General features: G+C 44.7%; 9 protein-coding genes across 9 annotated transcripts; 4 read left to right on the forward strand and 5 right to left on the reverse strand.

Annotated features, from left to right (window-relative positions):
• Positions 1 to 233: 233 nt before the first annotated feature.
• PADG_03888 (uncharacterized protein) lies at positions 234 to 490 on the forward strand (the record flags this gene model as incomplete). Its single annotated transcript, XM_010760924.1, has 2 exons — positions 234 to 266; positions 317 to 490. 2 exons carry the CDS (start codon positions 234 to 236, stop codon positions 488 to 490), a joined length of 207 nt encoding a protein of 68 aa, XP_010759226.1.
• Positions 491 to 842: 352 nt separating this feature from the next.
• On the reverse strand, positions 843 to 6238 carry PADG_11673 (uncharacterized protein; the record flags this gene model as incomplete). The annotated part of the gene is made up of 4 exons (XM_010761601.1): positions 843 to 1602; positions 1675 to 2442; positions 2668 to 2969; positions 3851 to 6238. 4 exons carry the CDS (start codon positions 6236 to 6238, stop codon positions 843 to 845), a joined length of 4218 nt encoding a protein of 1405 aa, XP_010759903.1.
• Positions 6239 to 9293: 3055 nt separating this feature from the next.
• PADG_11674 (uncharacterized protein) lies at positions 9294 to 9503 on the reverse strand (the record flags this gene model as incomplete). The annotated part of the gene is made up of 1 exon (XM_010761602.1): positions 9294 to 9503. One exon carries the CDS (start codon positions 9501 to 9503, stop codon positions 9294 to 9296), a length of 210 nt encoding a protein of 69 aa, XP_010759904.1.
• A 374-nt stretch (positions 9504 to 9877) lies between these two features.
• Positions 9878 to 11877, forward strand: PADG_03891 (uncharacterized protein; the record flags this gene model as incomplete). Its single annotated transcript, XM_010760925.1, has 5 exons — positions 9878 to 9908; positions 9986 to 11190; positions 11263 to 11412; positions 11491 to 11589; positions 11665 to 11877. 5 exons carry the CDS (start codon positions 9878 to 9880, stop codon positions 11875 to 11877), a joined length of 1698 nt encoding a protein of 565 aa, XP_010759227.1.
• Positions 11878 to 13933: 2056 nt separating this feature from the next.
• Positions 13934 to 15620, forward strand: PADG_03892 (uncharacterized protein; the record flags this gene model as incomplete). The annotated part of the gene is made up of 7 exons (XM_010760926.1): positions 13934 to 14150; positions 14272 to 14303; positions 14396 to 14467; positions 14526 to 14822; positions 14917 to 14991; positions 15093 to 15495; positions 15598 to 15620. 7 exons carry the CDS (start codon positions 13934 to 13936, stop codon positions 15618 to 15620), a joined length of 1119 nt encoding a protein of 372 aa, XP_010759228.1.
• A 1015-nt stretch (positions 15621 to 16635) lies between these two features.
• On the reverse strand, positions 16636 to 17937 carry PADG_03893 (uncharacterized protein; the record flags this gene model as incomplete). Its single annotated transcript, XM_010761339.1, has 2 exons — positions 16636 to 17427; positions 17791 to 17937. The coding sequence occupies 2 exons, from the start codon at positions 17935 to 17937 to the stop codon at positions 16636 to 16638; spliced, it is 939 nt and encodes a 312-aa protein (XP_010759641.1).
• A 727-nt stretch (positions 17938 to 18664) lies between these two features.
• PADG_03894 (RNA-binding ribosome biosynthesis protein MRD1) lies at positions 18665 to 21609 on the reverse strand (the record flags this gene model as incomplete). Its single annotated transcript, XM_010760927.1, has 4 exons — positions 18665 to 19894; positions 19952 to 20224; positions 20605 to 21276; positions 21379 to 21609. The coding sequence occupies 4 exons, from the start codon at positions 21607 to 21609 to the stop codon at positions 18665 to 18667; spliced, it is 2406 nt and encodes an 801-aa protein (XP_010759229.1).
• Positions 21610 to 21994: 385 nt separating this feature from the next.
• On the forward strand, positions 21995 to 22729 carry PADG_03895 (dynein light chain, cytoplasmic; the record flags this gene model as incomplete). Its single annotated transcript, XM_010760928.1, has 7 exons — positions 21995 to 22025; positions 22126 to 22148; positions 22252 to 22285; positions 22363 to 22397; positions 22477 to 22503; positions 22587 to 22656; positions 22698 to 22729. The coding sequence occupies 7 exons, from the start codon at positions 21995 to 21997 to the stop codon at positions 22727 to 22729; spliced, it is 252 nt and encodes an 83-aa protein (XP_010759230.1).
• A 3565-nt stretch (positions 22730 to 26294) lies between these two features.
• Positions 26295 to 26765, reverse strand: PADG_11675 (uncharacterized protein; the record flags this gene model as incomplete). The annotated part of the gene is made up of 1 exon (XM_010761603.1): positions 26295 to 26765. One exon carries the CDS (start codon positions 26763 to 26765, stop codon positions 26295 to 26297), a length of 471 nt encoding a protein of 156 aa, XP_010759905.1.
• Positions 26766 to 26859: the final 94 nt, after the last annotated feature.

Genomic DNA, 26859 nt, shown 5'->3' on the forward strand with positions numbered 1-26859 from the left:
TTTCTCGTTTAGAATTTCTAATAATTCAAATCTGCGTCGGGTAATACCAGGCATAAAGGTGTGTATATACCTAGGTATCAGTCGCAAGAGAGTGACAGCGGGGTCGATGCGTTTGGGATTGACGTGAACTGCTCTCGTGGGTATAAGATACTCATTCTTCCTCCTCATATAGAGGTTGGTTATAGAAGATATCACGATTCTTATTGTCATACATTAGCTGGCAAACTATAAAAATGGAGAGAGTCCATGCATCTGCATGGGAGCAGGTAAGTTGCAATGAGATCTCACCAACCAAATGTATACTAATATTTGACAGTTCATCAAGAAATTGGCAGGGACATGCTCTTGTCGGACTCCACTGTTGAAGAACTATGACAGAATTGATATCCTAGCACGCAAAACATCACATCTAAGAGGACGAATTACCATCACAATGATTTCGCCAGAACCAGAGCCTGTCACTCTCAAAGCCGCTTGGCTTCGGATTTAAACACCCGTTAGCAACTGGTGACCAGGCTATCGTGGTTTTCATTCATGATGAGGGGTTTATCATGGGAAGTGTGGAATCTGTATCGAGGATTCTGTAGGATGGCCTGGGTTGATAGATTAAGGAATTGCTCGTTTTTTTCTGATATCTACCACGCTTGAACCAAGAAAAGGATAACTGTGACATTTAGGCTGTCTGCTCTAAAGCCAGCCCCGCGAGAATGGACCTATCAGCGTTCATAAATATCCCGGTTCACTGATCGCCACTATGCCAAATAACTAACCGTTCATATTCACAACAAATCGCCTTATCATAACTTGCTACCTTACCGGCCACCAACTTGTCTCCAAGACTCCTAGTGCACAGAAGTTCTCCTCCTCATTCTAATAATAAACGGCCTGTCAGGGGGCAATGCCCCTGATACGTCAAAGTTTGGTTGTGGCATTCCATTCGAATGTAGGGCTTCTTTATTAACCTCCATCTCAAATGTCGACAGCATAGTCGCCATACCAATAATCATTTCATACATTGACAAGTTTCTTCCGGGGCAAAGCGTGGTGCCTGCTCCAAAAGGACGCATCCAGTTCATACGTTCTCGCATTTCCCTCGACCGTATCTTACCAGGGATCGTCATCGCATCTGCCGATAGCTTCACCTCGTTTTTGACGACAAGATCGCGTTTAACTTCATCTTGAGAATTAGTATGCCCAATAGCTTCAGCTGCCATGTCTCTATCGTCATTGCATTCACTGTCGATAAACCTCTCCGGCCAGAACTCCAAAGGCCCCGGCAAGGACCCGCCAGCGGACCATATGTTTTCCTGCATTTGCAGTTCTCGTCCCGGAACGATTATTGTTCCTCCCTTGCGAAAGGTGTAACCCTCAAGTTCAATTGTTCCTAGAATTAACCGTAGTGAGGGTGCTGAGACATATGAGCGCAGAGTCTCAAGAAATAGGGATTTGATGAGCTTGTCCAAAGCTAAACTATCAATATCCAGCGTGCCGTCTTGATTTTGAGCCGAAGCGATTACGGAGCGGACTCGCCGTTCGAGGTGTGGGTCTAGCAAGCAGTGCATCAACATCCACACCGCGGCTGCGACTGCGTTGTTAATTGTTCTTATTTCAAACGATAATCAGCAATTTAGCAGATGGAGAGAAGAAATATACAACGAAAACATCACAACGTACGCCCACAAAACTCCCAAGTGAAAAACGGCTCGACCCCGTTTGCTGACACCATTGTTCAGAAACGTGCGGTGCCTTTGTCTCACCAGTCTAGCCCCCCAATAGGGGTCCCAGGCCGGATTTTCCGATTCCACTGCAAAGAAATCTCGATGTTTGTATGCTTCACTTTCCCATCGTTCCATGATAGAGACCATCCGGTCTCGACTAGCGGATGCTTTCGGGATTAATAGCCTAGGCATGTTTAACGTAAGCGTCAATACGTGGGTGTCAAACTCCCACATGTCTTCATAGGCTCGGGGCCAAATCTCCATCAGACGCGTCCCCATTAACATCGGTATCGAAGCAAGGGTGAGGTGCCGCATGTAAAATTCTTTGAGATCAAGCGTTACCCAAGACCCGGTGTCGACACCACTTTTCCTTGGAAACTCCTTTTCTAAGTTTGCGGTCAAGATCTCACTGAATTTAGATATCATATGCGGTAAAGCTGGGCCATTAAGACCGGGGAAATGCTGTCGATGGAGCTCTGGAATTATACCACGGCCTGCGCCATTACCATTCTGACCGTCAGTAGACCTTGGAGGTCCATTCGCAAGAATATCAAGGTCTGCTTTGGGAGCTCCAATAGCCTTATTCACGAGTATCACGATGGGATCGAACGTGAACACCTTTGGGCGGCGCTCTATCTGGCTTGCCAGTTTTAGGTCGAAAATAGGATACAAATAGTCCCCTGCGATTAACGTTCTCAAAACCGGCACATCGGGATATTTTTTCCTAACAAAAAACGGGATCAAAACGTGATAAGCAAAAGTCATTCAGTGATGGACCACACCATTACTGGCATCTTCCTTTTTCTCTCTCTATCATTTCAGGTTCAGGGAAAGTATATCGACTCCAGCTTTCCAAGAAGAGGGACGAGGTTCAGGTTTAGAATAAGTGTACAGGGGTCAGTGATTAAGGGACACCGCAGCCGGCTGGAGGAAGCATGATTCCACTAACCTAACCCAAGACGAGAAATAAGTTGTGCCCCGACGGAAGAAAAGGCCGTGGCCAAGCCATGGGATCGTGTATGGAATCAGTGGAGGCTCGCCCCCGTTTCGGAATCCCCGCCGTGCCTTCAGGTTAGTAAACAACCATGTCAGGAGGAATGGAGAAGTGAGAAGAACAATGGGTATCCAAAAAATCCCCGGAGGGATGATGGATTGAATATTCGATAGCATCGTGATATAATCCTCCTCAGTAAGTATTCCGCTTTGTCCGATCCTGTGGGAGTCGCGGGTATGCAATGAGCTATCCTGTGGCTTTAAATTATTAAAAAGTATATATGTGTATGTATAGATAAATTCCCTTGTTGGGCTCGCTACATCGATATGCCGCGGGGCAACATAGATTCCTAAATCGACTAAAATGTCTCTAGAGGAGAGCATAATACAGATATTTATATATTGACATAAATGCCAGCTGACGCTAGCCCGTTGAGCTTCATGTTTAGAGAATAGAGCGTAATTTCCGATAGGTATGAATGAAACTTGTGTCATGATAAAGCCTGGCTGCTCTTCCGTAGATTCCAATTTCTTGATTTTGTATGATTCGCTGTTTTCTCATGACTTCAGATAAATGTCGTTTCTTATGCGAAGAGGGAGGGCAGAGTGCTAATTTTCTCTCCGCCTGTTGGCTGCTTATGCTGCACAAGGAGGGCGAATGGGTGGTAGGACCAATGTTTGAAAAGACGGAACCGGGATGTGAGTATGTTCGGCTGCGTTTTTGCAAAGAACAATTTGGCTAAACGCTTCGCTCGCTTAACTACATGATCCAGTCATCGGCGAGATTACTCATTCAGGTATCATACGATGTTCAATGGATTTGTTCGGAAATGCAAACGGGTTTTAACTGGAATAACAATATGCACGTTAGTTACGACAGTGCACCAAGAAAATGTAACCAGCTACAAAACAAGTCTTAATAATAATATGTACTGCACAAATACAAAGCCAGATACTAGTGTTCATTTTAAAGAAAGCGATGCAGATGGTCTATTCTATAGCACCAGCCAAAGTCTCCACGGTGTCTGTATCTCCCTCCGTCCTCATATTTGATGTTGTTCGATCGTATCTGCCTTGCCTGCTTGATAAGGAGGGGGAGCTAGTTCAGCCTCGCCAGCCTCACTCTTAGCCACCTATACTTTACACAGCTCGTCGTTTATTTCCTGCTTCCGAACCTTCCACGCCTCAACCTTATCCAGTCGTTTCCTTAGCTCCTGTATCTCCTTCTCAACGCCCATTTTCTCCTTCTCCGTTCCGATCCGGTCGATCTCCCATTCGGTACCATCCTCTCCCAGGCCAAGCGTGAGATTGAATGTGTGGTATTTCTTAAGCGAAAGGCGCGTGGAGATTGTGATTAGGGTGATGTTGCGTCGCTTAGCTTGTTCGTAGAGTAAGCCTTCGACGTCAGAAGAAACGGCAGAGGTGGCTTCGTCGACAAACGCATATCTAGGTTCGTGATAGAGAAGCCTGGCCATGCCCATGCGCTGTTTCTCGCCGCCGCTCAGAACATCTTTCCACTCCTTGCGACAGTCCCAACCACCTTCACGGTCAGGCAAGTAGCCGAGATGGACGTCGTTGAGGACTTGAAGTAGATCTGCCTCGCTCTTTCCATCCTCTCGCATGTCCATTTCGCTGTGGGGGTAGATGACTTGATCACGAAGGGTGCCTATGCTTAAATACGGGCGCTGGGGAAGGAACATTATACCATTCGCACCAAAGTTTCTAGGTCGGCTTACTAGGCCACGGTAAACTGGCCAGAGCCCAGCGACTATGCGAGCAATAGCAGATTTACCAACGCCATTGGGACCGGAAATCAAAAGGTGCTCACCGGAATGAACAATAAAGGATAATGATTCGATAAGCTCGTCACCACCTTGGGGAAAGAGAAAGGGTGCCACCACAGGAACATGTTCTAGACGTACGCCATCGAAGCCACTATGGATCGTGCCCTGCACATCAGAAAGGGAGTAAAGTTCGGGGTGAGAACCACGGCGAGGGGCATATGCATTAGCGTGCACGCGGTGGAGAGTTGAAATCAGAGTGTATACCCGGGAAGTGTACCCAGCCAATTCCGAAAGATCCTTAATGCTGTACATCATGCGACCACCTGCATCTGCTAGGGAGAGCATAAGACGCTTGTTTGTGATGAAATCTTTCATTCGGTCCCTCTCCCTCCCAGAAGTTTCCGAAGAGAAAGCCATCTCAGAAACACCCCCAAGACCGCCCCAGGCAGGTAGAAATATAGGAAGCGATGTGATGAGATATCCAAAAGCAGACCAAGAGTACTTAAGGATCATATCTTCAAGCATATTATAGCGGATTTTCAGGCTATATATTCCTTCCATCCATCGCTGCAGATCCTTGAAACTCTTGGTGAGAAACACACGTTCCATCTCAGCCCCGCCATAGAATGCCACCTCCTCAGCATTTGCTAGGAGTCGAGAGTGGAGGGTTCTGAAATCTCCCTCTTTTTTACCCTCGACCGCTGTTAACTTTCCAAATGGTGGGGAAACACGGCGGAGTATAGTTGCTGTGCCGAAATAGCCGCTCAGAATACCCGCCAGTGCGAGAGGTCCAAGTGAACGATAAAGTTGATAGTTGAAAACGAAGAGATCCACCAGAGGTTTCCCAATGGAAGAATATAACTTCGCAGAGGCCGCACAGAACCGTGTGAGATCCTGGGTGATAAATTGATCCGCCGATTCACCAACTCCTCCATCAAGATTGGAAAGTTTGTAGTAATTTATGTTATCGTTAAGGTACAGGTCATGTATATACCTAGTGAGCCTGGTTCGAAAGGCAATCGATACTTTGGATTGGAGGAATTTGATCATGGCATTCGTATAAGAAGCGAAAGCTCCAATGCCACACCATTTGATGAGGCCCCAGATGAAAGCTCTTCCTCTGCCAGCAACTAGATCCCGCACAATCTCTCCGTCAAGTCTCGCTACAACAAGAGATAGGTACGTCCGGAGCAAAAGGAAAACGCCATGGCCGATCAAAAACCCGGTTTCTTTGCTGCTCCATCTCGGAATCATGATACTTAGGAGGCTAAGAAACTGGTGCAAGAAGGCTAGATTCAAGCCTGGCTTGGTGGAGAGTGGCGGGATTTGTGACACCATGGACGATACATCACCGAGGCCAGCCGCTCTGGGAGGATTCAAGAAAAGCCGCCGGTGGGCATCAAATGTAGTAGGTTTCGTCGGGCGAATAGTGACTTTTGAGGTATCGGAAGAGGAGACGGACGATCTGTACGGGACATATATTATTCGCGAACCATCCTTGCCGCGAATGCCAGAATTCTTTCTCAGCAGACGGTTCCCCTGGGCCCGTTCCTTCGACCATTCCTGCCACCACCTATAACCTCCATATCCACTTCCTATTATCGACAACAGAAGAAAAGTAGTTGCGACTAACTTTGTAGTTTTGGAGGACTTCCGGAACCGAGCGCGTAGCAGGTTTGAGTAGTGGGTGTACAGGAGGAGCAACGGGTCTTCTCGAGGTTGCAACGTCGACTGGACAGCCATTGTGCCAGTATATCAAGAATGGGGTATGGAGTTCAACGTGCGGTTTCTCGCATCCACCGGAAGATGCGCCAAAATATACAGTTTTATCCTTCTGCAGGAGATGGCATTGTCAGACTCAACAAATCCACGTTGAGGCCGCCCAGGTTCTCGAGGTCCCTTGAATCAAAATTCTTTTGCCAAGTCAAATGCGCGGACATAAGATACAGCTGTCGCTAGTTGTTTGAGCATTGTCAGTTCCCAGGTTGCGGTAAGAAGGAATTACTGGCTGTGCCGGATTTATGTTGAAGGCATGAAGGTTTGTGGAGGGATTTCATGCGGGCGCATTTTGGCGACATGTGACGACACTGAAAATCCGGGGAGACCTTGGGCTCACATGACGATAGTATCACGTGATAGCTATTATTACTGGCGTTTGTTGCTGTATCGGATGCGTAAAATACTAGTACCAGTGTAATAGGCGTAATGGACGTAATGTAATAATACCGAGTAATATACGCAGCGTAGAAACTGATCGGGTCCGGTCATTTGTTCGTTGCGTTCGAACACTCATTCTCGACAATCACTCTCGACCAATGGGGATCGAATACACATCGCTCCTTGATTTCACTAAGACAGGTCTCATGAACAGCATTGTCGGCAATGCAGTTTGATTTGTGGAAGCATATCCTTGACAGGCTTTTACTCTCAAGTTTCAAGCGACCGACGCCTGCTGCCGCTGTGTCAAATGTTCCGCGAGCCATAGCTTCGATGACGGTCCCCGGCCTACCCCGAAGCATAACATGATGCACGCATCTGCAGCCCATTAACTAATCTTTTATGATTCGCCTGCCAATAGTTTTAATTTTCGAAACTCTTCAAATCCTTGATGTTTCTCCAACCAATGTCTTCCGCGGGCTTTGGTTCAAAATAGAGGGTTGTCGCCTGCCATATTTTGGCAGAAGCCGAAGCTGACTCTCACAGTGGAACCAAGAAACTAATGGTGGATGCCGAGCTGCAGTGTCAGACCTTGGCCATCCTGCTAGCGGTAAACTACCCTGTCATCGTCCTGATGGGCAAAGACGACGGGTGCTGGTTTCACCCTTCCGCAGAACAGGGTTCTTTTCAATCCTGATTCCTGCGTAAGCGCCGTGAAGAAAGACGCTGTCCAATGATGATGTGATGAACCCCAGACTTGGCACGGATGGCACAAAAACTCGGTCACTTTCTTATTCATCCTCGCGAAGACTGCAACATATGTCTTGGCGATATTGCTGTTCTGTCTGATGATTACCATCATTTATTGACCTCGCTGAATTCTCACATGCATGCCTGCCTAGGTATGTTTAATTTACCCAGGACCTAGTTAGCGACTTTGCGGCGAGAAGTTGGAGCTATGCCAATGTGCTAGCGGTAATCGTGTTAACAAGAGTGCGACTAATCTCGCGCACAAAACTAGCTAAGTAATTGTGTTACTTTTAAAGAACATCTGATCAGAACACAGGGAGCAATCCATATCCCGGGTTTTGCGCCTGTTTCATGAAACAGCACTTAACTTGCTGAGAATCCCATACCTTTATATCTGAATCCCAGCATGATTTGGGACCAGGGAAGAAATCTTTGTGCGAGAGGGGTTAGACTTAGGTGGTTACACTGTGAGACCAATTTAAACTACGAGAGCGTCCATCTTTTCTCGATGGTGCACACAGCACAGACACGGGAATATACATGCATGTCCTTTCGATGAGCAGGTCAGGGTTTCAAGGTTGCTTGATCCCCTCACGTGCTGCACAACTCTAGATGAGAATGTGATGCTCCATCTGCGGACATTCGATTTTGAGGTTGCGATGGTTGAGAGTTGAAATTGCTCGCCCCGTATGATATGATACAGGTAGTTAAGCACAACAGCACACTCATCTGCTAGTTACTGCCGACTCGAACTGTGACAAGGTCTAGGGACTCATGCCTCCCGGAAGCAGGCAAGGGTTTGAGTTGATAAGCTTATACTGGCAACAGCTCCGTGGTTGGAGCTTTTGACATCTACCAGAGAAACAGGGGCGACATTTACTCACAGAAAGCGGACTGGACTGTTGTTATGAAATTCTAGGTTAATCTCTTCTAGATATGGCAATGCAGGCTTTAGAAATTTATGCCAGGCTTTCATAGTTAATCCATTGATGGGATCCCGCTTTTAACTTTTGATGAATAGTTATTGTATCGAGCTCGTAACACGGTATATGATGTTGTTAACGAGAGTAAAACTAGACGCCCATCTCAATAGCGAGATCACTTGGGTTGGATCCATGGGAGAGATTGAGGTCACGTGTATATGTATTTTTAGAAAATGATGGTACCACGTACAAGTAATAATGTAAAATTGAGGTCCAACTGCATAGAGTAATATATTACGCACCCTGAAACAATACGCGCCGTACTATTCCGTACGCCAGCCAATCCATGGATGCAACATGAATATTGATTTCACCACTTTCAGCCACGACTTTGGAACCTTGGGAAGGGTCCAAGCTATGGCTGTATCCCAGGTCAGCAGTTCTGGACGTATGGAGGGCAGATCATCGTTTGGTAAATTATAATACTTGCGGTCGCAGCTGTTGGCCGTAAGTACTAGTACCAATACCAACCCTGGTCGACCAAGCCACAGAGCCCCCTTTCCCTTTCTTACCTAACCAAGCCTGACCCAACCTCTCTTCTGATGCTGGCGTTGAACCGCCTCTCCTCCGCTTAATCTTTCTTCAGCACCTCCTGTAGACCGTAGACTGCTGTTTTCCCGTCAGTCTCTTGTCTGTCCTTGTGTTTGTTTCTATCCTGCTTGTCAACCTCGTCTTCCTTGCCCTGAGTCGGTTGGGCTGGTTCTACGTCTTGACGGTTCCCCCCATTTCCCCCTTGGCCAATTCGCTGGTGCTAATCGAGATTCCACTTGAACTCCCGCAGCTTTTCTGAGTTCAGTCCACTCCGAACGGGACTATTCCCCCTTGGGTTGCTTACTCGATTCCAGCCTTGGGTCTCCCCGAACATCGCAAGGATTGTCTTTACCTCCACGGAGCATCCATCGACCGCATCACACCGTCTCCTCTCGTTCACATCCTGCTGGAGATATACGTGAAGCTTTATCGATTGATTTGAGAGTCTGCTGGGAGACCACTTGGTCAAATCTCAACGGTTGACACCATTCGTGCAGGCGCGAAATACGCGAGGTTGGAGAAACTGTGTCGCCTCTGGAATCCTCTGCCCCAACCACCGTGACTTCCTGCTTTAGGCCCCAAGCCATCGTCTGCTTGCCAGCATTGATATATCAGCGCAGGTTGGAAAGGCAATTTACCAGAGGTGCTGGTTTCTCACGTCTTTGCAGGGGGTTCCTGAAGTTGATTGAAGCTAGCCTTCGTTGTCGCGCCCACCATTTACAACGAACCTCCCACCATCCTTAGTGTGATAGGTGCAGGAGGAAAAAATAAAGCGGGAAATCTTTTTCTTGACCGAGTTCTATATTTGATATCACGAGTGATACAGGGCTATTGAATTTACAGCTGTGTCCATGTTACTTGTGCTTGTGTTAAATCGACATACATCTTCCTATCCTGTCTCTTGGGAAATAGACTCGTCATCCTGTCTCTAACTAGAATTAGCTTTCATAAAACACAATCCATGACGACCTTACCTAAAGGCTCAGGGTCCAGTGAGTATTCTATTCTATTCCGCTAATCATCAGTCATCAAAAATCTCATAATGCTAATCTCAGCTGTCCCTTTCAAGACTCTGCCACACCTCTTCCAAATGATGCGCCTACAAAAAAAAATATCTTGTCAACTGAACCATCAATTGATGAGGGCCCTGTAGAACGGCACACATCACATGCAAACTCGGTACAGGATGCTTCCACCCAAGCTGATCGTCCGAGGAGAAAACGATCATTCCTTCACATCCCATCTCGGTCATCTTCTAGTATAAAACTACGAGGGCAACCAACCGCTCCAGACAAACGCGAAGATGTCGCTGAAAACAACGCCGGAAGCAAGAAGCGAGCCAATAGCATGGGAAGCAGCAAACGATCCAAGCGTTCCAATGTTCCGGATGCTGTGAACACTCCTTCCAAAACTAAAACTGCCGATATGGATGACAAGCCAAAGAAAAATGTATCAAAGAGACCTTCGAAGCTGTTTTCTTTTCTCAGCTGCTGTAGCGCATCGAATGACGATCAGGAGGGTGTCAGCCTACCGCCAAAAAGATCCGTAAAGCCGCTCTCATCTCATGGTAGACAACCAACGCCTGTCGAGAAGGCAGAAGCCAGTGCTGCAAACTCGAGCATGGCAGATTCCAGAGAACTGGCTTCATTTGATGAAAAAGTTGCGTTGAAGGCTAATACGGATCGGACGGAGTCGCAAATTGAGGTGGAAGTCGCCGCAGCGCGGGGTGAAACGTGTTTAGATCATTTTACCAAAACGCACCCTGGGGAAGGATCAAACCTACCCGTGCTAACTAAGTCTCCCTCGTCTTTCAGCTTTGGTTCTGGTTCTGGTTCTGGTTCTGGTTCCAAGCCTTATCCAGCTCGAGAATCGGAATCCCGCAGTTTGCCTACTATTGCTGCATCGGAGAAATCTGCAGTTTCAAACGCAGCTAGTACTTGGGCTGAGAAGAATGTGCAGCCCACCGAGGACGTCCCGGAAAAGCCCAATGACGATAACGATGCTCCCATGCAAGATACACAGTCAGCGGATAGTTACATAGATGAAGATGTGGATATTATACCTCACGAGGAACCGGTACAGCGAGCGACTGAACTTCCCCCTCCTCCCCCCTTAGATCGCAATACGGAACCGATCAACAAATATGCTTCCCCCGTTCCAGCGATCCCGCAAGACAAGCAGCAGTGGTTATTACCACCTGTCGAGCCGCACCTTCAGAGTCGTAAATGTCTAGTGCTCGACCTCGATGAAACGCTTGTTCATAGTAGTTTTAAGGTAAGAAAAGTGTTATCGGCTCCCATTTGCTTTAGTAGTCAAATACAAAATTGTACCTAACCGAAATTTCAGGTTCTTGAAAAGGCTGATTTCACGATTCCCGTGGAAATCGAAGGACAATATCATAATATCTATGTTATCAAGCGTCCCGGCGTGGATCAGTTCATGAAACGAGTGGGCGAATTGTATGAAGTCGTGGTGTTTACAGCATCCGTATCAAAGGTTCGTCTTCTCTTCATGGTAGTCAGGTGCTCATGATGATTAGCGACAACAACCATAAAATTAACATTTACGTTACAGTACGGTGATCCTCTGTTAGATCAGCTAGATATTCATAAAGTCGTGCATCATCGGTTATTTAGAGATAGCTGTTATAATCACCAGGGAAATTATGTTAAGGTATGCTACGACCTCGCTGCTTGTTCTTGAAAGAACCCGTGGATAATACATGTTAACCAATTTTCTCCCGCTCAGGATCTTTCACAAGTAGGACGCGACCTACGAGATACCATTATCATTGATAACTCTCCAACCTCTTACATTTTCCATCCGCAACATGCCATTCCAATCAGCAGCTGGTTTTCGGACGCCCATGATAATGAGCTACTAGATCTTATCCCTGTTCTCGAGGATTTGGCAGGTTCTCAGGTTCGAGATGTGAGCTTGGTTTTAAATGTTGCGTTATAGCGATAGTGGGTAATTTTTTTGACGACGCCGTTCCTCTTGGAATGGACGTTTTCGTTTGCCGGATCACTAGTACGATCTTCCGTTCTGGTCTAGGATAAAAGATCAGTAGGAATTCTACTTTGGCGTCGAAATCGTGGTCATGAAGTGTTCTTGCTACTCGAGCCCTTCCTATCCTAAATATTCGGTTGATGGCTCTGAACCCAGGACAAACCAGAACAACAACCCCCACGACAATTGGAGGAAGAACGGATATTAACAGGCTTCTCAATTTTACGTCGAAGGCCGAATGAGCATCTACCTACTATCAGGCTGGTTTTCCCTAGACGCTGTCCATATTTCCGTGTTCCAACTATATTATTTTGCTTCTTCCAGTTTATACCTATCGCCCTTGACTGATTACAACCCCCTAACTGGGCTGATATACCTCTCCGAGTGAGCGACTTTTCCCTTTCGAGTATTTCCTTGTTGCATCGACCAGGCGTTTTGTCTGCCTTCCATTCGCAGACTATAAAAAAATGTCCTTGCTGGTTACATGTGTTCATTCCCATCTTATTTACGCCCAAGTGGCGTTTACACAAAACAAAAGCACACCCATACATACACACACACACACACACACACTCTCTCTCTCTCTCTCTGCAACCATGCATTTCATTTGTTATTTCCTTCTTTCCTTTCCTCTATTTCTACTCTTCTCCTTCCTCTATGATCTGGCCTTCGTACATCATCATAAATGTTTGTATCCATTTCTCCCACCACCTTTCCCATGATCAAGGCAGCGATTTTTGTGTCAGTACTGTTTTGATTAATATTTTGCCTTTGTCTTTGTTTTTTTTTATTTTATTTTCTGAGATATCACATAAGTAAAGCCATTGATTTTGCGCGTTCTTTTCATATTATTTACCCCTTTTTTCTTTCTCTTTCCTCTGTTCATTCTAATCTTAGCCAATTCCCCTCTCTGATTACCCGATTCTTATTACTATATATTATTAGCAGGCCAAGCTCTGCTGTTATATTATTTCTGTGCTCCTTTAATCTTTTTTCCTCAAGGATAATCTATCTTTTTCTTCTTCCCCTCTCTCTGCTTTCACCTCAAAACAGCGTCAGAATTCCCCATTTTATTAGCATGCTATCTGTATCATTGTATGGTCTTCCTTTCGTGAAAGCAATGGCATTGAATTGAGTTTCTGCATCTTCAGGGGCTTCTTCTACCCCCCTTGCCCCTATCAACTTCTTTTATACTAAGCAGAGAAACTCCTTGCCCTTTACCTCCCTGCCTAGTAGTTATTACTGGGCTATATATAATAACAGTTCCAAAAGACTTCTTAGCTAGATCATTCATCTTTTTTTTTTTTTTTTTTTTTTTTCACCCATCGTTTCCTTCGCACGTTGTACCTATTGGGAGGCTGAAATCTTTCTCTCAGTTCCCATTTCGTCGTAAGGACCTTCATATCTGTACGGAGTATTCTTCAATCATTAGCATGTTATTATTAAGAGAAATATAAAAAATACGTCCAATCATCGTTGTAATTTTTAATACATACTTGCCCAGTTTATCGTTTATCTAATCTGCATATGACCGTTGAAGAAGTTACTTTATATGAATCGTCCATCGAGTCCGTAGCGGAGAAATAACCTATGGCCCTGTGATGTAACTAACCATCCAGAGCCTTCTGTGCTTCAAGTGAGAAAATCTGATGTACAGTAGATTTTATCAAGAATTTCAGCCGTTTGTTTTTGCTGCTGCTGGTAGCAATTTCGTCTGGCTGTGTCCAGAACACCCACCCTCTCTGCAAATAAAGACGAGAGAGCAAGGCTTGGCTGACATCTTCCACAACTCCACATGAACTTTAGTTACATAAATAACTACAACTTTTCATCCAACCCTGATTCCGCGACAGAAGTAAACCCAATACTATTTATTCCTTTCTATTACTCCCCTCTCTACAGGCACCTATCGCAACCTCTCACAAATTTCACTACCCCAGAGGAACTATTTCTTCAACCTCCAGGCTTCCCCTCTTTTCCCCCTCACCAAAACATAGGTGCTACATGAATGACGGAATCTAACCCTCCAATCTCCGCGAGCTCGACGTCTAACACGTCTCAAAACAACGACATAAACGACACACAAGGCAGCCCAAAAATGAGAGATAGTAAAGGCTGGGATGGCAAGTTGCGTGTCGAGCATCATGCCGTGCTGGCCAACCAAGGAGATCCCGAAGATTCAGATGAAAATGCTCCACCTCCACAAGAGATAGATGCGGATGAAGGTATATATATCTCCTAGAACAGAGATATTGCTGTCATTTCCATCCTCCTCACGTTGCTCATTTTCCTCTTAATCGGTTTTATAGATACATGCTGATATACGTCTCGCGTTTTCCCGTTTAGATCTGCTTTCGGAGTTGAGCAATGATGTTGACGTATGTGGACACCACCATTCCCGGCCTATCCACAGACTAGAAAGATAATATGAGTCAGCTGTAAATGAGCCATTGTTTATACAAACAAACAGGACATCGATCTGGTCCATTGCCGCATAACGTCCCTTCCAGCACTTCATTTGGAACGTTTCACGAATCTAGAGGTGCGTACGCCCCCTCAACATTTTTCCATTGGCTGTCAACTGAATGAAATACACTCAGAAACTCTGCCTCCGGCAAAACCAAATATCCCGACTCAGCTTCCCCGAAAACCTTGGCCCAACACTCACCGACTTAGATCTCTATGACAATATGATATCGCATATCAAAGGGCTAGAACACCTCTCCAAACTCACTAGCCTGGACTTTAGCTTCAACAATATCAAACATATCAAGAATATTTCTCACCTGGTGCATCTGAAGGATCTATATTTCGTGCAGAATCGAATACAGAAGATCGAGGGGCTGGAGGGGCTGAAAGAATTGAGGAATTTGGAGCTTGCTGCGAATAAGATTCGAGTTCGTGCTGAACCCTTTTTGAGCACTATACATCTCTTTGCTGGTGGGACCCCGGATATGGATGAACGAGCTGTGCTTATCAATATTGTTTTAGGATATCGAAAATCTGGACTCCCTCATAGCTTTAGAGGAGCTCTGGTTAGGAAAGAATAAAATCACCGAAATCAAGGTATGTGAATAATGTACCATCGATCCTTAAGCGACTGTCTTTCGGTCTCTCCTATTCGCGAGCTCCATATATAACCATGGCACTCTAACCAACCCATTCAGAATATTGACGCCCTCGCCAACTTAAAAATCATCTCTCTCCCCTCAAATCGCCTAACAAACATTTCCGGCCTCTCAAACCTCCCCAACCTCGAAGAACTCTACGTCTCCCACAACGCCATTACCGCCATATCCGGCCTAGAAAATAGCACCAACCTCCGCGTCCTCGACATTTCTAACAACCGGATCAGTATACTAGAAAACCTTTCTCATCTCTCCCATCTTGAGGAGCTGTGGGCATCTAACAACCAATTCGCCAGCTTTGAGGAAGTGGAGCGCGAGCTAAAGGATAAAGAGGAGCTTAAGACGGTATATTTCGAGGGGAATCCTTTACAGACGAAGTGTCCGGCTTTGTATAGGAATAAGGTGCGGCTGACGCTGCCGCAGATCCAGCAAATTGATGCGAGTAAGTTTAATTGCCGTTGTTTTATTTTCATCTACCAGCCTCTTCACGTGTGCTTTTACGCTTTTCATTTGACTTCACTTTGGGTGCCGCTGAACCGGGTAGTTTTGAAACCTAGAACAAAGTAGTGAGAGAAGGGCCAATTTTTTTTTTTTACTAACTACCTTATTTCAACAAATGACAGCGTACGTCCGTGTGTCGTGACAAGTGGGTGGTCGAATTAACCCCCTTCCCTGAGTCGAACTTGTGAAATCGATAAGAGAGTAACGAGATTTGCGTAACCGGTATCAGCGATTATGGTTTGCATTCATGACAATTTATTTCCTTATGATAGATATTGAGCTATAAGTATGATGAGAGACAGGAAGGAGGGTTCCCCCCTCCGTCCAGATTAAAATGAGATTGAGATGAACCATCCATAAGCATGAGGTTCTATTTCCTTTCTATGTCCATACTTTCTTATTAACTACTACAACTACTAAAATCTGCTATGGATGAGGAACATGGAATCCAATTTGATGTTCATGTACCTGGTGGAATTTTCCGACTCTTTTTCTGAACTCAAGACTTTCCATTTCATGAGTTGCAGGCCCAACTACCTTCTGAAGTTGCGCTAAAACACCTTGTCTATTATCCGCTATATATACAACGCAGAGGATTAATGATACATGGCGTAGATGCTACATATATTCAAATGATATATACTCTTCCTCCCTCCTCTCTTCCCTGGAACTCATCTTCCAGCCAAGATTGCTAGAACCCAGGATGGCACTGAAAATGTTTAACTCCAAAGTTGATATTAATCATCCATTGTACCTTTCTGCATTTCTTAACCATCTGACATGAGAAAAACGCCGGTTGGGCTGGGCTGGGCTGCATTATTTTAGCATTCGCGAAACATTGCAGAGTAGATCATTTGGACTTGATGTTCCAGGGATGCAAACGGATGCAAACAGCACCTAAACACATCATAACCTAACCAAAAGTCCTTTGATATTTCGAGTAAAGGCGAGTGAGCAAGCGCAATTATATGCGAGCCCTTTTAGAGTGAGGCGCGTCAGGGGATACTTTCATTTTAGTTTGTGAATCTTTCTCTTCCCACCCCGTAGGTTTTCGAATATGCCGGTTGCTCAACCAAGACCCTTATCCCACACTCTTTTCTAATTCTCTCGATTCTCTTTCCTGCTCTTGCTCTTGTTCTATCCTTTGCCCCTGCCCCTGCTCCTTCTCCTGTGCCATTTCATTCGCCTTCTTATTCGAAGTCATAGCTTTCTTCACTTTCAACTTTTCCATAACCTCCCTTCCCTCCCGATACATTCGCATAAGGGAATCCCCACAAAGCGTCTCCGCAATCCGTAAGACATTACCCTGGTGACGAAATGGGAACATCCGTTTCTTCTTCGGGAAACAATCCATATGTTGTAGCCACGGGGGGGGTTTCAGGACTAGATCGCCAAGGCTCTTAGTGGGTTCCTCACTATAGCCAACTCCTTCACTGCAATTAGTAGCAGTCTTCATCAGATCCTGGACCTCTAGTAAGTTGGTCGCAATGTGGAAGGCGTTGTAGTATGGATTCTGCATGACAGCAACATTGTGGTCATGGTGGGATGGTTCAACGTAACAGAGGATTGATGGTGCCGGGGAGCTACCATCACCATCATAATCTGCTAAGTTTTGCCTTTTTTTTTTGGCTCTTTCTCTGTTTCTTCTTGCTTCTCTAGTTCTGGCTTTGATTCGAGGTTTGGCGAGGGTGCTTTTGGTTGGATAGCTCTCCTTGCCGGAGTTAAGCATGCTTGATTCCGGCAAAAGTTTAGATAGACTAGGAATTGGAATAATAAGTGGAGAAGCTTCCACAGCAGCGTTTCTGGCATCAACTGTTTCGAATATTACTAGAGCAGAGCGCCCGGTATTCATGGCTCGTGGCGACGGGGTGTTCTAGGACATGTTCTTAGTACGCAATTTGAAGAGTACGAGATTATGCTTGATAGAAAGGGTAGGAGAAGAGCAATAAACGCCCCAAAAATGCTCTAAGAGGATTCCAGCTTAATGCCAATAAACCTCATATCAGTGTGATCCAAAAGGTGGGTGCTTTTTCACATTACAATAAGAAAAACAGTATCTTTGTTCTCGCTCAGGAGACGAAATCAAACCGATATTAAAAGTATTCATCTCCCAAGTCTGGATGATCTAGCCTCGATACAAACGAAGAGACAGAAGGCCCCTTCACCCACTCAATAAACTAAGAACCAAAAATTAAAGCCACAAAAGAGAAATCAAAAGAGAAGTCATAAATCTTACCTTCAGATTCAGGAAATATGACACTTCCCCAAACTTCCGCATCGCCCCAAGAACCAACTGGGACTCTACGAGCGTGCGCGGACTTGGTACCATTTTAATATGGACCTGCTTGAGGTTCGCAACCTGGCGGGCCGCGTGGGTAGCCATGGATATACGTAGATAATATTATAATCTACTACTGTGCCTCTTGTCGTTGTCCCTTTTTGACTTTTATCAAAGGCTATTCAGGCTCCTTACTTGCAGCCGGTGTTGCAGTATTTGCTTTGGATCCATGCAGTACGCTTTCAGGGGCGATGACTCTTTTGGATGGTAAATTGTGCGTCTGAAGTATTCTTCTATTTTTGGCGTCTTTTTTTGGACGGAGTCCTCTCTCCAGGGCCCAGGGGTAGTTGATTGAGGGTTAAATCATGCGATTGGTAGAGGTGTATATATGTAGATGATATAACATTCATTTTTAATGGAATGTCGTTCGAGATGTAAAAAAAAAGTTTCGGGATCGTGTCATGTGATTTCCCGAGTCTGATTTGGTCAGATATTGGGAACAAATCCGGAGATCGGAAGCATTACTACGTCAGCCAACATAGGGTATCTACAACTATGTCACCTATTCGCCTCTCTTGTAGAATATACATAGTAGCTCCAATGGTTCAATGAAATAGATCATTAGCACGCTTTTCCTATCTTCCTAACGTGATTATAATCCTGACGTGAGATAGACTCAGTCTGTATGCCCAAATGCTACTGATGCATCTCGTGAGCAGGATTGACCTGCACATTAAGAATTTGAAGTTAAGACATTCGTATAGCAATTGTGCCTCCGCGCTCGGGTTATAGAAGAATACATTGTACAGCCAAGAGGATGCAATCGATCTATTCATTTATCCTCATCACCAGATGCATCAAGATTAAATTTCTTCCTCCCAGACCCAGTAAGATTCCTAAGTTTCACCAGATTGACCTGAACATCCATCTTCTTTTCGATATTCCGAATCTCCTTCTCCGGGTCAATAGCCTCCTCTGACGCAAACTCCAACACAAGCCGCCTACCAAGAAGATGGGTATGTTTCAGCGCCTCCATGGCATTCTCCGCCTCTCGGACACTTATAAAATCAGCGAACGCAAATCCACGAGCCGTGCGGTCGAATTTCTGCGGCACACGAACTGAGCGGAGTTTGCCATATGCACCAAAAAGGTTCCTGATATCCTTTTTTGTAGCTTGGAACGGTAAATTTTTTATGAGGATTTTGGTTCCGCGCATAGCTAGTTTCTTAGCATTGTCCTCGCGCCTTCTCTCTTCAGCCGCATCCATAGCTTTGTGCGAGGTCTTGATGACGAGCTCATGTTGATCCAGTTTATAACCATTCATCGTTGCAAGAGCAGCGCGTGCCTGAGCACTGGTTCGGAACTCCACGAACCCGAAGCCCATGCTAAGAGTTTCCCCTGGCCGCTTTGGATTGGGTTTGGTTTTCACCCTAGCAGACAGGAATCCGTCCAAGGGTTGGAATACCTCTGCCAGGCGAACATTTGTGGTAGAAAAGTTAAGATTTCGAACGAACAGAGTCGATGTCTCCAACGGAGTCTCGTTTTCGTCCGCTTCACTCGCCTTGAAAGTGTCAGATGTTGAGAATGTTTGCGAGACCACTCTTGGAGCAGGGAGTACAGCGTTGGTTGCGATCGCCTTCTCATCAAACAAGTCTTTTGGTGCTCTTTCCAAAAACAGTATCGAATCACCTAGTTTCCGATACGCAAGCCCCTTAAAGGCCTTCTGGCACTCATCCGCCAGGGCGAATTCAACAATGGCTATCGTGCCGCTCGGTGGCATAAGGAGCCTTTTGATTTCCCCAAACGATTCGAACAGCTTCCTTAGATCTTCAGCTTTCACGCTAAAGGAAAAGTTTTTAACGAGAATCGCAGTGTTACCTTGTTCTCGCTGCTTGAACGAATCCAGATTGACCCCATTCGATGAGAAATATGCCTTTGTTTCTTGAATGACATGCGTTTCAGCATGGGCTTGCTTGACTGCGGCATCAGAAGACGTGGGGTCAAGCAGTTCAGATTTGGAAACCCCTAGCCGTTCAGATATTGATGACATAACTGCATCAGCCTAGTCAAATTGTTAGATTACGTTATGTATTGCCAACACAAATGACAAAGTGCATACATTCATATAAAGAGAGTTCCAATTGAAGTTTGAAGATAAAGCTTCTTGTTTTCGTTTAATCTGCTGCTGCTTCTTTAGAGGGAGCTTTGAAAGCTCATATTCATCCAGCTTGTACGTTTTCTTTGGCGAGGCTGGTAAGATGTGCAGGAGACGACCTTCGAAATCCTTCCCGTCAAGGACTTGGTAAGCCTGAATGGCAGCCTCGGGATCTACGTATTGTATGTATGCAAAGCCTTTGCTTTTAGATTGTCGTGTATCAAAAGCAACATGAATCTATAATTTTTACAGTTAGCATCCGATATGATGAACGAAAACTTGATAAACCAGACGTCGGAATACTTCAACGACAAACTCCTCAGATCAAAAGAGGCATCTACTAAAATTCTCTTTCCAGGTGACATCATTTGCATAGCATAAGCTGTCCCTATCTGGAAAATCATCATTGGAGGTCAAGCGGCGGCTAGTTGCACGTAGAAGATGGGGTGAGGGTTAAAAAAAGAATGAGAAATGAAAAGGAAATGAAAAAGGAAAAAGGAAAAATTTTAGGAAAAAAGAGAAGAAAAGAGAAAAAAACTTGCCTCGTCAATCTTTCCAAAAGAAACGAATAAAGGTTCCAAGTCACTTTCACTGGTGTTATAGGGGAGATTCCGAACGAACAATCGACCGGTCTCACGAAGTAGACCTATATTTGCGTCAAAGGGTTCTTTGTCATCGGATGGATTGGGAGTTTCGTTTTGTCTGGGTAACGGAGACTCTGGACAATTTCTTCCCATGACGATTTCGTGATCACTGCCATCGCTTGCTTCAATTTCCCGTACTTGGGGAGTTACGGCGGAACCATCGTCATCGTCTTCTTCTTCAACCAGGCCAAGAAGTCGACTCGTTCTTGATCGTAACCAGTCCATATCGGACTTCGGCGCTTCTTCGACGGATTCGACCTGTGGGTCATTTTCAGGCTCCACAGATCTAGGCTTTGGAGTGGCTAAACTATCCTCAGTGATTTGATTCGGCCGCTCCATCTGCTTCTTCTTAACAAGAGATTGGTGATCAAGTTTCAACCGCTTGTTTTGCACCTCAGATTTTTCAGCATTGATAGACGGTATAATTGTAGCATTATTGGCTGGCACCGCGTTAGTATCAACCATTATGCTATCATCAGCCCATGTCTTTGACTTCATTGGCGGTTGCATAGCCGCAATATATTCCTGAAGCTTAAGATCCTGTTTCTGTTCTACTTGGTCATGTTTGCGCTTGAGAGATGTGGAGTTGGCAGATGTGCCATGTTTTGAATGCGACTTCCCAACTGTAGGGGGTTCAGCATCGATCTTAAGTCTCCGGTCAGTTTCATGAATCCCTTAATAGGTCAGCCTTCGACGATGGCTTCGAAAGTGATATCTGGGAGGGAACCGATGCGAAGGGGTCCTTACTGGCCGTGCCATCTCCACAGCTATTTTCGACATCCTTATATATGACTTGTTAAAGTAATCAACAGCATCCTGTGCCAGAGAAGGGGTTTTGAAGCCAACAAAGCCAATCCTTCGTTTCGGAATGACATGAGCGTCAGTAACCTGGAAACGGATCGAGAAATGTTTTCGAAGATCATCATTTGAGAAAGTAGGCGGCAAGCCTGACACAAAGACTCTTGTGTTCCCTTCCATGTTGATTATATGAGAATGACCAAGGATCTCTCCTTCCCGGATGCTGACAGAGATTGTGAAGAGAATAATAATAATGGTGGGAAAGGGTAAAAAAAAAAAAAGAAAAAAAAGATAAAACAGCCAAGAAATGTGTGGAAAGATGTCATTGTTTTCTGCCACCCAAGGCGGTGAGGTTGTCAGCAGTTTAGCTTCAACCACCCCATATGGAGCTTGTCGCAACAAACAATAGGCGCAGACGTTCATTGAACAACGTCGGAACCATCAACCAGTCTGTTTTTAAACACACCACCATCTTATACGCAATTTCTGCAAAACCTCTTGTCCACCTCATATCACACTCGTGGATCTGACTTGGAATTCTTCGACCCTTGAACCCATATCTACAATGGCCTCTGAAAAGCGAGAGAAACTCGAAGGTATCAAAACAAACAGACAGCATACAGTTACCCCCTGTTTTCCCCTGCCTGACCTACCTACGACTACCACAACCATTACTGACAAGATATGGAACTGCAGCCCAGATTAAGTCTGCTGATATGGTAAGCACAAAAATCTCTAATGACAAACCTTCAAGAAAAATGATTGTTAATACGTCGATCTACTGTTGAATGTATGTTTGCTAATAGCCAATCGGGGATCTAGAGCGAGGACATGCAGCAGGAAGCCATTGAAGTTGGTACGTCAGAATCTTGCATACCATTATAACACTCTGGATGCGAAAAGCAAACTAATACTGGATGCTCTTTCTGACAGCAACGGAGGCCATGGATAAATACCATATTGAAAAGGTACAACTTATTCGATGAAGATTGAGGTACACATCCACTGGGTTGATTCTTTCGAACTAATGGGTATATCCCCTCATAGGATATTGCCCAGTATATAAAGAAGGAGGTGAGTAGCAGTCAGGAAATCTCTTCTCAGATCTATATTAAGTTCCTCCTTAGCAAATGCATTGTTGCTTACTTGAAATGCAGTTCGACTTGCGCAAAGGCGCTACCTGGCATTGCATAGTTGGGCGGAATTTCGGCAGTTTCGTAACGCATGGTATGAACACCCTTCCCCCCTCCCTTTTCCATTCTATGTAGGAACCAAACCAATGTTCGTTCAAGAAGACTGATCCCTAGCTGTCGCAACTCCAGAAACCAAGCATTTCATATATTTCTATGTGGGACACTGTGCCATTTTGCTCTTCAAGACCCAATAGATTATTGTCTCCTTTGCTTTCCTCGGCCCAAATACGAGCGTCAACCCTCCTCGTATACCACTCCATGCTATCCATTGTGACAGTATCGGGATGATTTTCTTTTTTCTCCCTTCGGACTACTTCCTAAACGACGCGATATTCCGATGGAATAATATTCTCAATACATATTTGTATGTGCACGAAAGAGAAATTAAATAAAACCAGGATGATGTGGAGCTTGGAAATGAACGAATTACGAACACCCTTTTTTTTCATAGTTTCATCTTGGTTTAGTCATTTCTTCTGATGTATTTTGTCTCTTCGCTTCACCAGCATTGTATATCATATATATCTCCCTGCGTGCAAATGAACAAGCAGAGAAAATGTGAATGATGACTAAACAGGTGTAGGCAGGTATTTTGTGAACCGAAGCTGGTTCAATTAGAATTATACCTTCCTCCAATATACTAACCCTCCATTCTCGTCTCCTCTTCTTAATATAAATCCTGGTTTATATTCCAAAAGAGTGACGAGGAGTATGAAAGAGAACTAGATAAAAGGCCAAAACGTGCCAAAGAGCAAGTCTTCATAAACATTTGGGTATGTAGGCGTATAACAATGAAATTGTATGTTTTGAACCCAGGACAATATTAAATTAATCCATACACCGTGTAAAAGAAAACGAACTCAAAGAAGAAACAGCAACAAAAGCAACAACCGAAGGAAAACAGCACGATAATCATAGGGAATGTTCATAAAATAAACAAGGGCAATGCGACCCAAACAACCAGAAATCACAATAAGAAAAGAGGGCAGAAGCAGTCCCAAGGACAAATATACTCTCCAATAGCCCCAATTACTTATACACGTAACCTTGATGTGCTTGCACAGGTGCTCCTGGCCCCTGAGGTCCCCAGCCAGGATGCCCTTGATAAGGTGCAGGTGGAGGGGGGCCCCCTCCACCAGCTTGTGACTGAACGTCTGGTCGTTTGCTGTGTAAACTAAGTTAGAAGGGCATAGGCGGACGGAAATCAAGAAACATGGGTGGTGCAGAAGAGAACAGAGAAATCTACCATACCTTAGATCTTGCGCGAAACGGCATATGTGGCATGAAACTTCCTAAAATCCAGGAATGAGCGCTGGTTGGTGAAGAGAAACATAGGGGTAATATATCAAAGATGAACCTTGTACTTGTGAGTTGATAAGGGAACGACGGGCTAAATTAAGAGTTAAATGAAATTAGTTCATGCAAAACAAAGATCGAATTGGCTCAGTAGTTTCTCCGCGAGCTGAGAAAGATATGGGATCGAGTGTATTTGAAAAGCTGCCTTACCACAAAGCAAACTGTGAACCAAGGCCTAGAGAGATATAGTTAGATTAGGGAACATTTCATTTTCTTTCGTTCTTCAATGGTTCCCCCAGCATGCAGAACCCCCGAATCCTAATTTCACTCAACGCTGGTTGGGGAAAAGAAGGAAATTCTGTGCACTTACCACCTTGTCACGCAATTCGCAGACCAGTTTCCACCTATTCAGACCAGATAGAAGAAGTTAAATAATGGTTTTCTCATACTTGCAATTTGACTCAATGCCCAGTTTCATCAGCAGCATTACAGGGGTTGCCACACTCACAATTATGACATTGAGCAGTGACATTTTCATATCCCTGAAGGCGGGATGTGAATTCTGGCAAGACATGTTAGTGGAATGTTCTTTTTGTGTCCCATTTCAGCTGCGGAGGAACCAGATTTTACAGATATCGAAACATGGGCCAAGGTTGAATGGATAAAAACATACCCTGAGTTCCAAATGTGAGGCAAATAGCCATCTTCACTTTTTTCTGACAAGCGTGCTAAACTGAGAATAGCCTGCGCGTTTCTTCTCTCTACCCTGCAAGAATATATCTCTTGGTCTGTTCCAGTAACTTTGGTATTGATTCGCTCTTTGTCTTTGCCAATAGGGTAAGCTGCCAATCTGGATTTCAAGGCTTTTGAGAATAGATTAAGAAAGGATATACCTATATGGATATACACTGTATACTTGCTCGGTAAAACCAGCCTATAATAAGAGCAGGAATCGGGATGTAACTTTATGTGTGGGTTGAACCGCCGTAATGATTCAGGAAACCAGAAAGCTGGTTAACATGAGGGTTGCAAGGTAAGGAAAAGGCGAACACGACAATTAAATCTAGGAGAAAAGCAAACTTTGTTATGTTGGATGATTGAAGGTGCGAGGTTTCTTAGAGACTTGATGACAGGCAGATTGGGGAAGTCTGGAGATGCGGAGCTTGCTGCATGCGGCTCTTGTGGCAAGGCAATGATGAAGTTCTGTGTGGCTGTGTCACATGTCTGATTGAGGTTTAGAGTCGGAGTTAGCCAATTTTCCCTACTTCCTCGGCCACTTTGTACTATCACACTAATTTAGTATGGGAAATTACTTGCTGAGTTTGTCTTGTTTGTCTTAGAATACTAAATTAGTTGTTGATGGCTGGCGGAGTATGTGGCTACGTAAGCAGTGAATATGTAAAGTCATACATAAGAAGTCGAACATGAGTTATTAAGTTGAGCTCACTTTTTAAAATCATGATCAACTCTGCTCAAATTTCAAATAAACACAGCTGCAATCTATCTCTGCAACCAATATATTATAGATCTATCCTGAAATAATTTTACCCAATCACTAAGTAATTAAATTAAATGACCTAGGTTTAGAGCATCTAGTCCTGCGTAACCAGGCACATGCTACTGAATACGGCTCTAGCACTTCCAATAGTTAGTTTTACAAAGGACGAATTCCCTTACGGAAGGAATTCGTAAAAGTGGATTTGTAAGAGTGAAAGATTTTGTTAGACTCCCTGCTGCAAAAAGGCCCAATCGCCGGTAGTCTATACTTGGACTTAAGGACAAGCATATTTCCGTAGGGGGGTCACTTGATCCCTACCAGATCTGGCGTGAGAGTCAAGAGCGGAAGCCTAAAGTTGATTCTTTAATTGGAACTCGTCCTGAACTTTTCCTAATTGGGAAATATATTTACTTCCGAGGTTCATTCACCGATATATAAATAGACGCCTTCAGAGCTTTCAAGAAGAAAACAAGATAGGAACCCATTAATCAAACATCTCAAGACATCTTACGTTAAATTTGAATGAAAATCATGAGACTTCTTTATTGATATAACTGAAGATGTCTCTGGCTATCTTTGATATTCCCCCACCTGCGGATTTTTTGAAAGACTGGGGGTTCACGATTAAATGAACGAGAAAAAATATGCTCATCGAAGAGAGTTGAATATGAATCAACTAGATAATTACTCCGTATATAATCGTTATATTCTTAAATCTTTGGGTATATATATCGTATATATATCATGCTAACCCTGCAACCAATCCTCTCGATAGCTGAACTTCCCGATTAACCCCCAAACTAACAACAAAAAAAAAATAAAAATAAAAATAAATAAATATCTAAACATCTAAAGCCTCATAAAATAAAGCCAAGAGCTTAATACGCACCTGTCATCTTCTGCCCACTCGGCATCTTCGTCTCAAAATCCAAAGTCAATTTAACCTCCTTCCCCTTTTCAAGAGCAAGCTGCCACATAATCTCCCCACTTTTCAACATCGTCACTCGCTCAGATCCCCAGATAGCCTTAGCAGCGCTACTACCGGGGACTACACTGACAGAATCCCCTTCCTTACTCAAACCCTTAGGTTGCAAAATATTAACCTGCAGATCCTCGGTTTCGCTGACCGGGACCTGGTCAAGCACCACCAATGAAACAGCTGTCGACTTGGTATTTCCAATCCAGCACGAACGTGTGAATACTGTTGACTCTGAACTCCCCGTAAAACATCCGCCGGAGGTCCGGTGCACGACGGGCGTGGCGTAGTTTACTTGTTTCCCCGGGTCAACGCCAAGACTAAGGCTAAAGGTAGTGTTTGGGCGGCTGCCGGGAAGTACAGCGACTCCCATAAATGTGCCGTTGAGCGTGAGGCCAACGTTACCGCGCAGAAGTGCCAGTGATGATGTATTAAAGACCTTGGCGCGGAGAAAAGCAGCAGGGCGG

Source organism: Paracoccidioides brasiliensis, assembly GCF_000150735.1.
Source record: "Paracoccidioides brasiliensis Pb18 unplaced genomic scaffold supercont2.4, whole genome shotgun sequence".
NCBI lineage: Eukaryota > Fungi > Ascomycota > Eurotiomycetes > Onygenales > Ajellomycetaceae > Paracoccidioides > Paracoccidioides brasiliensis.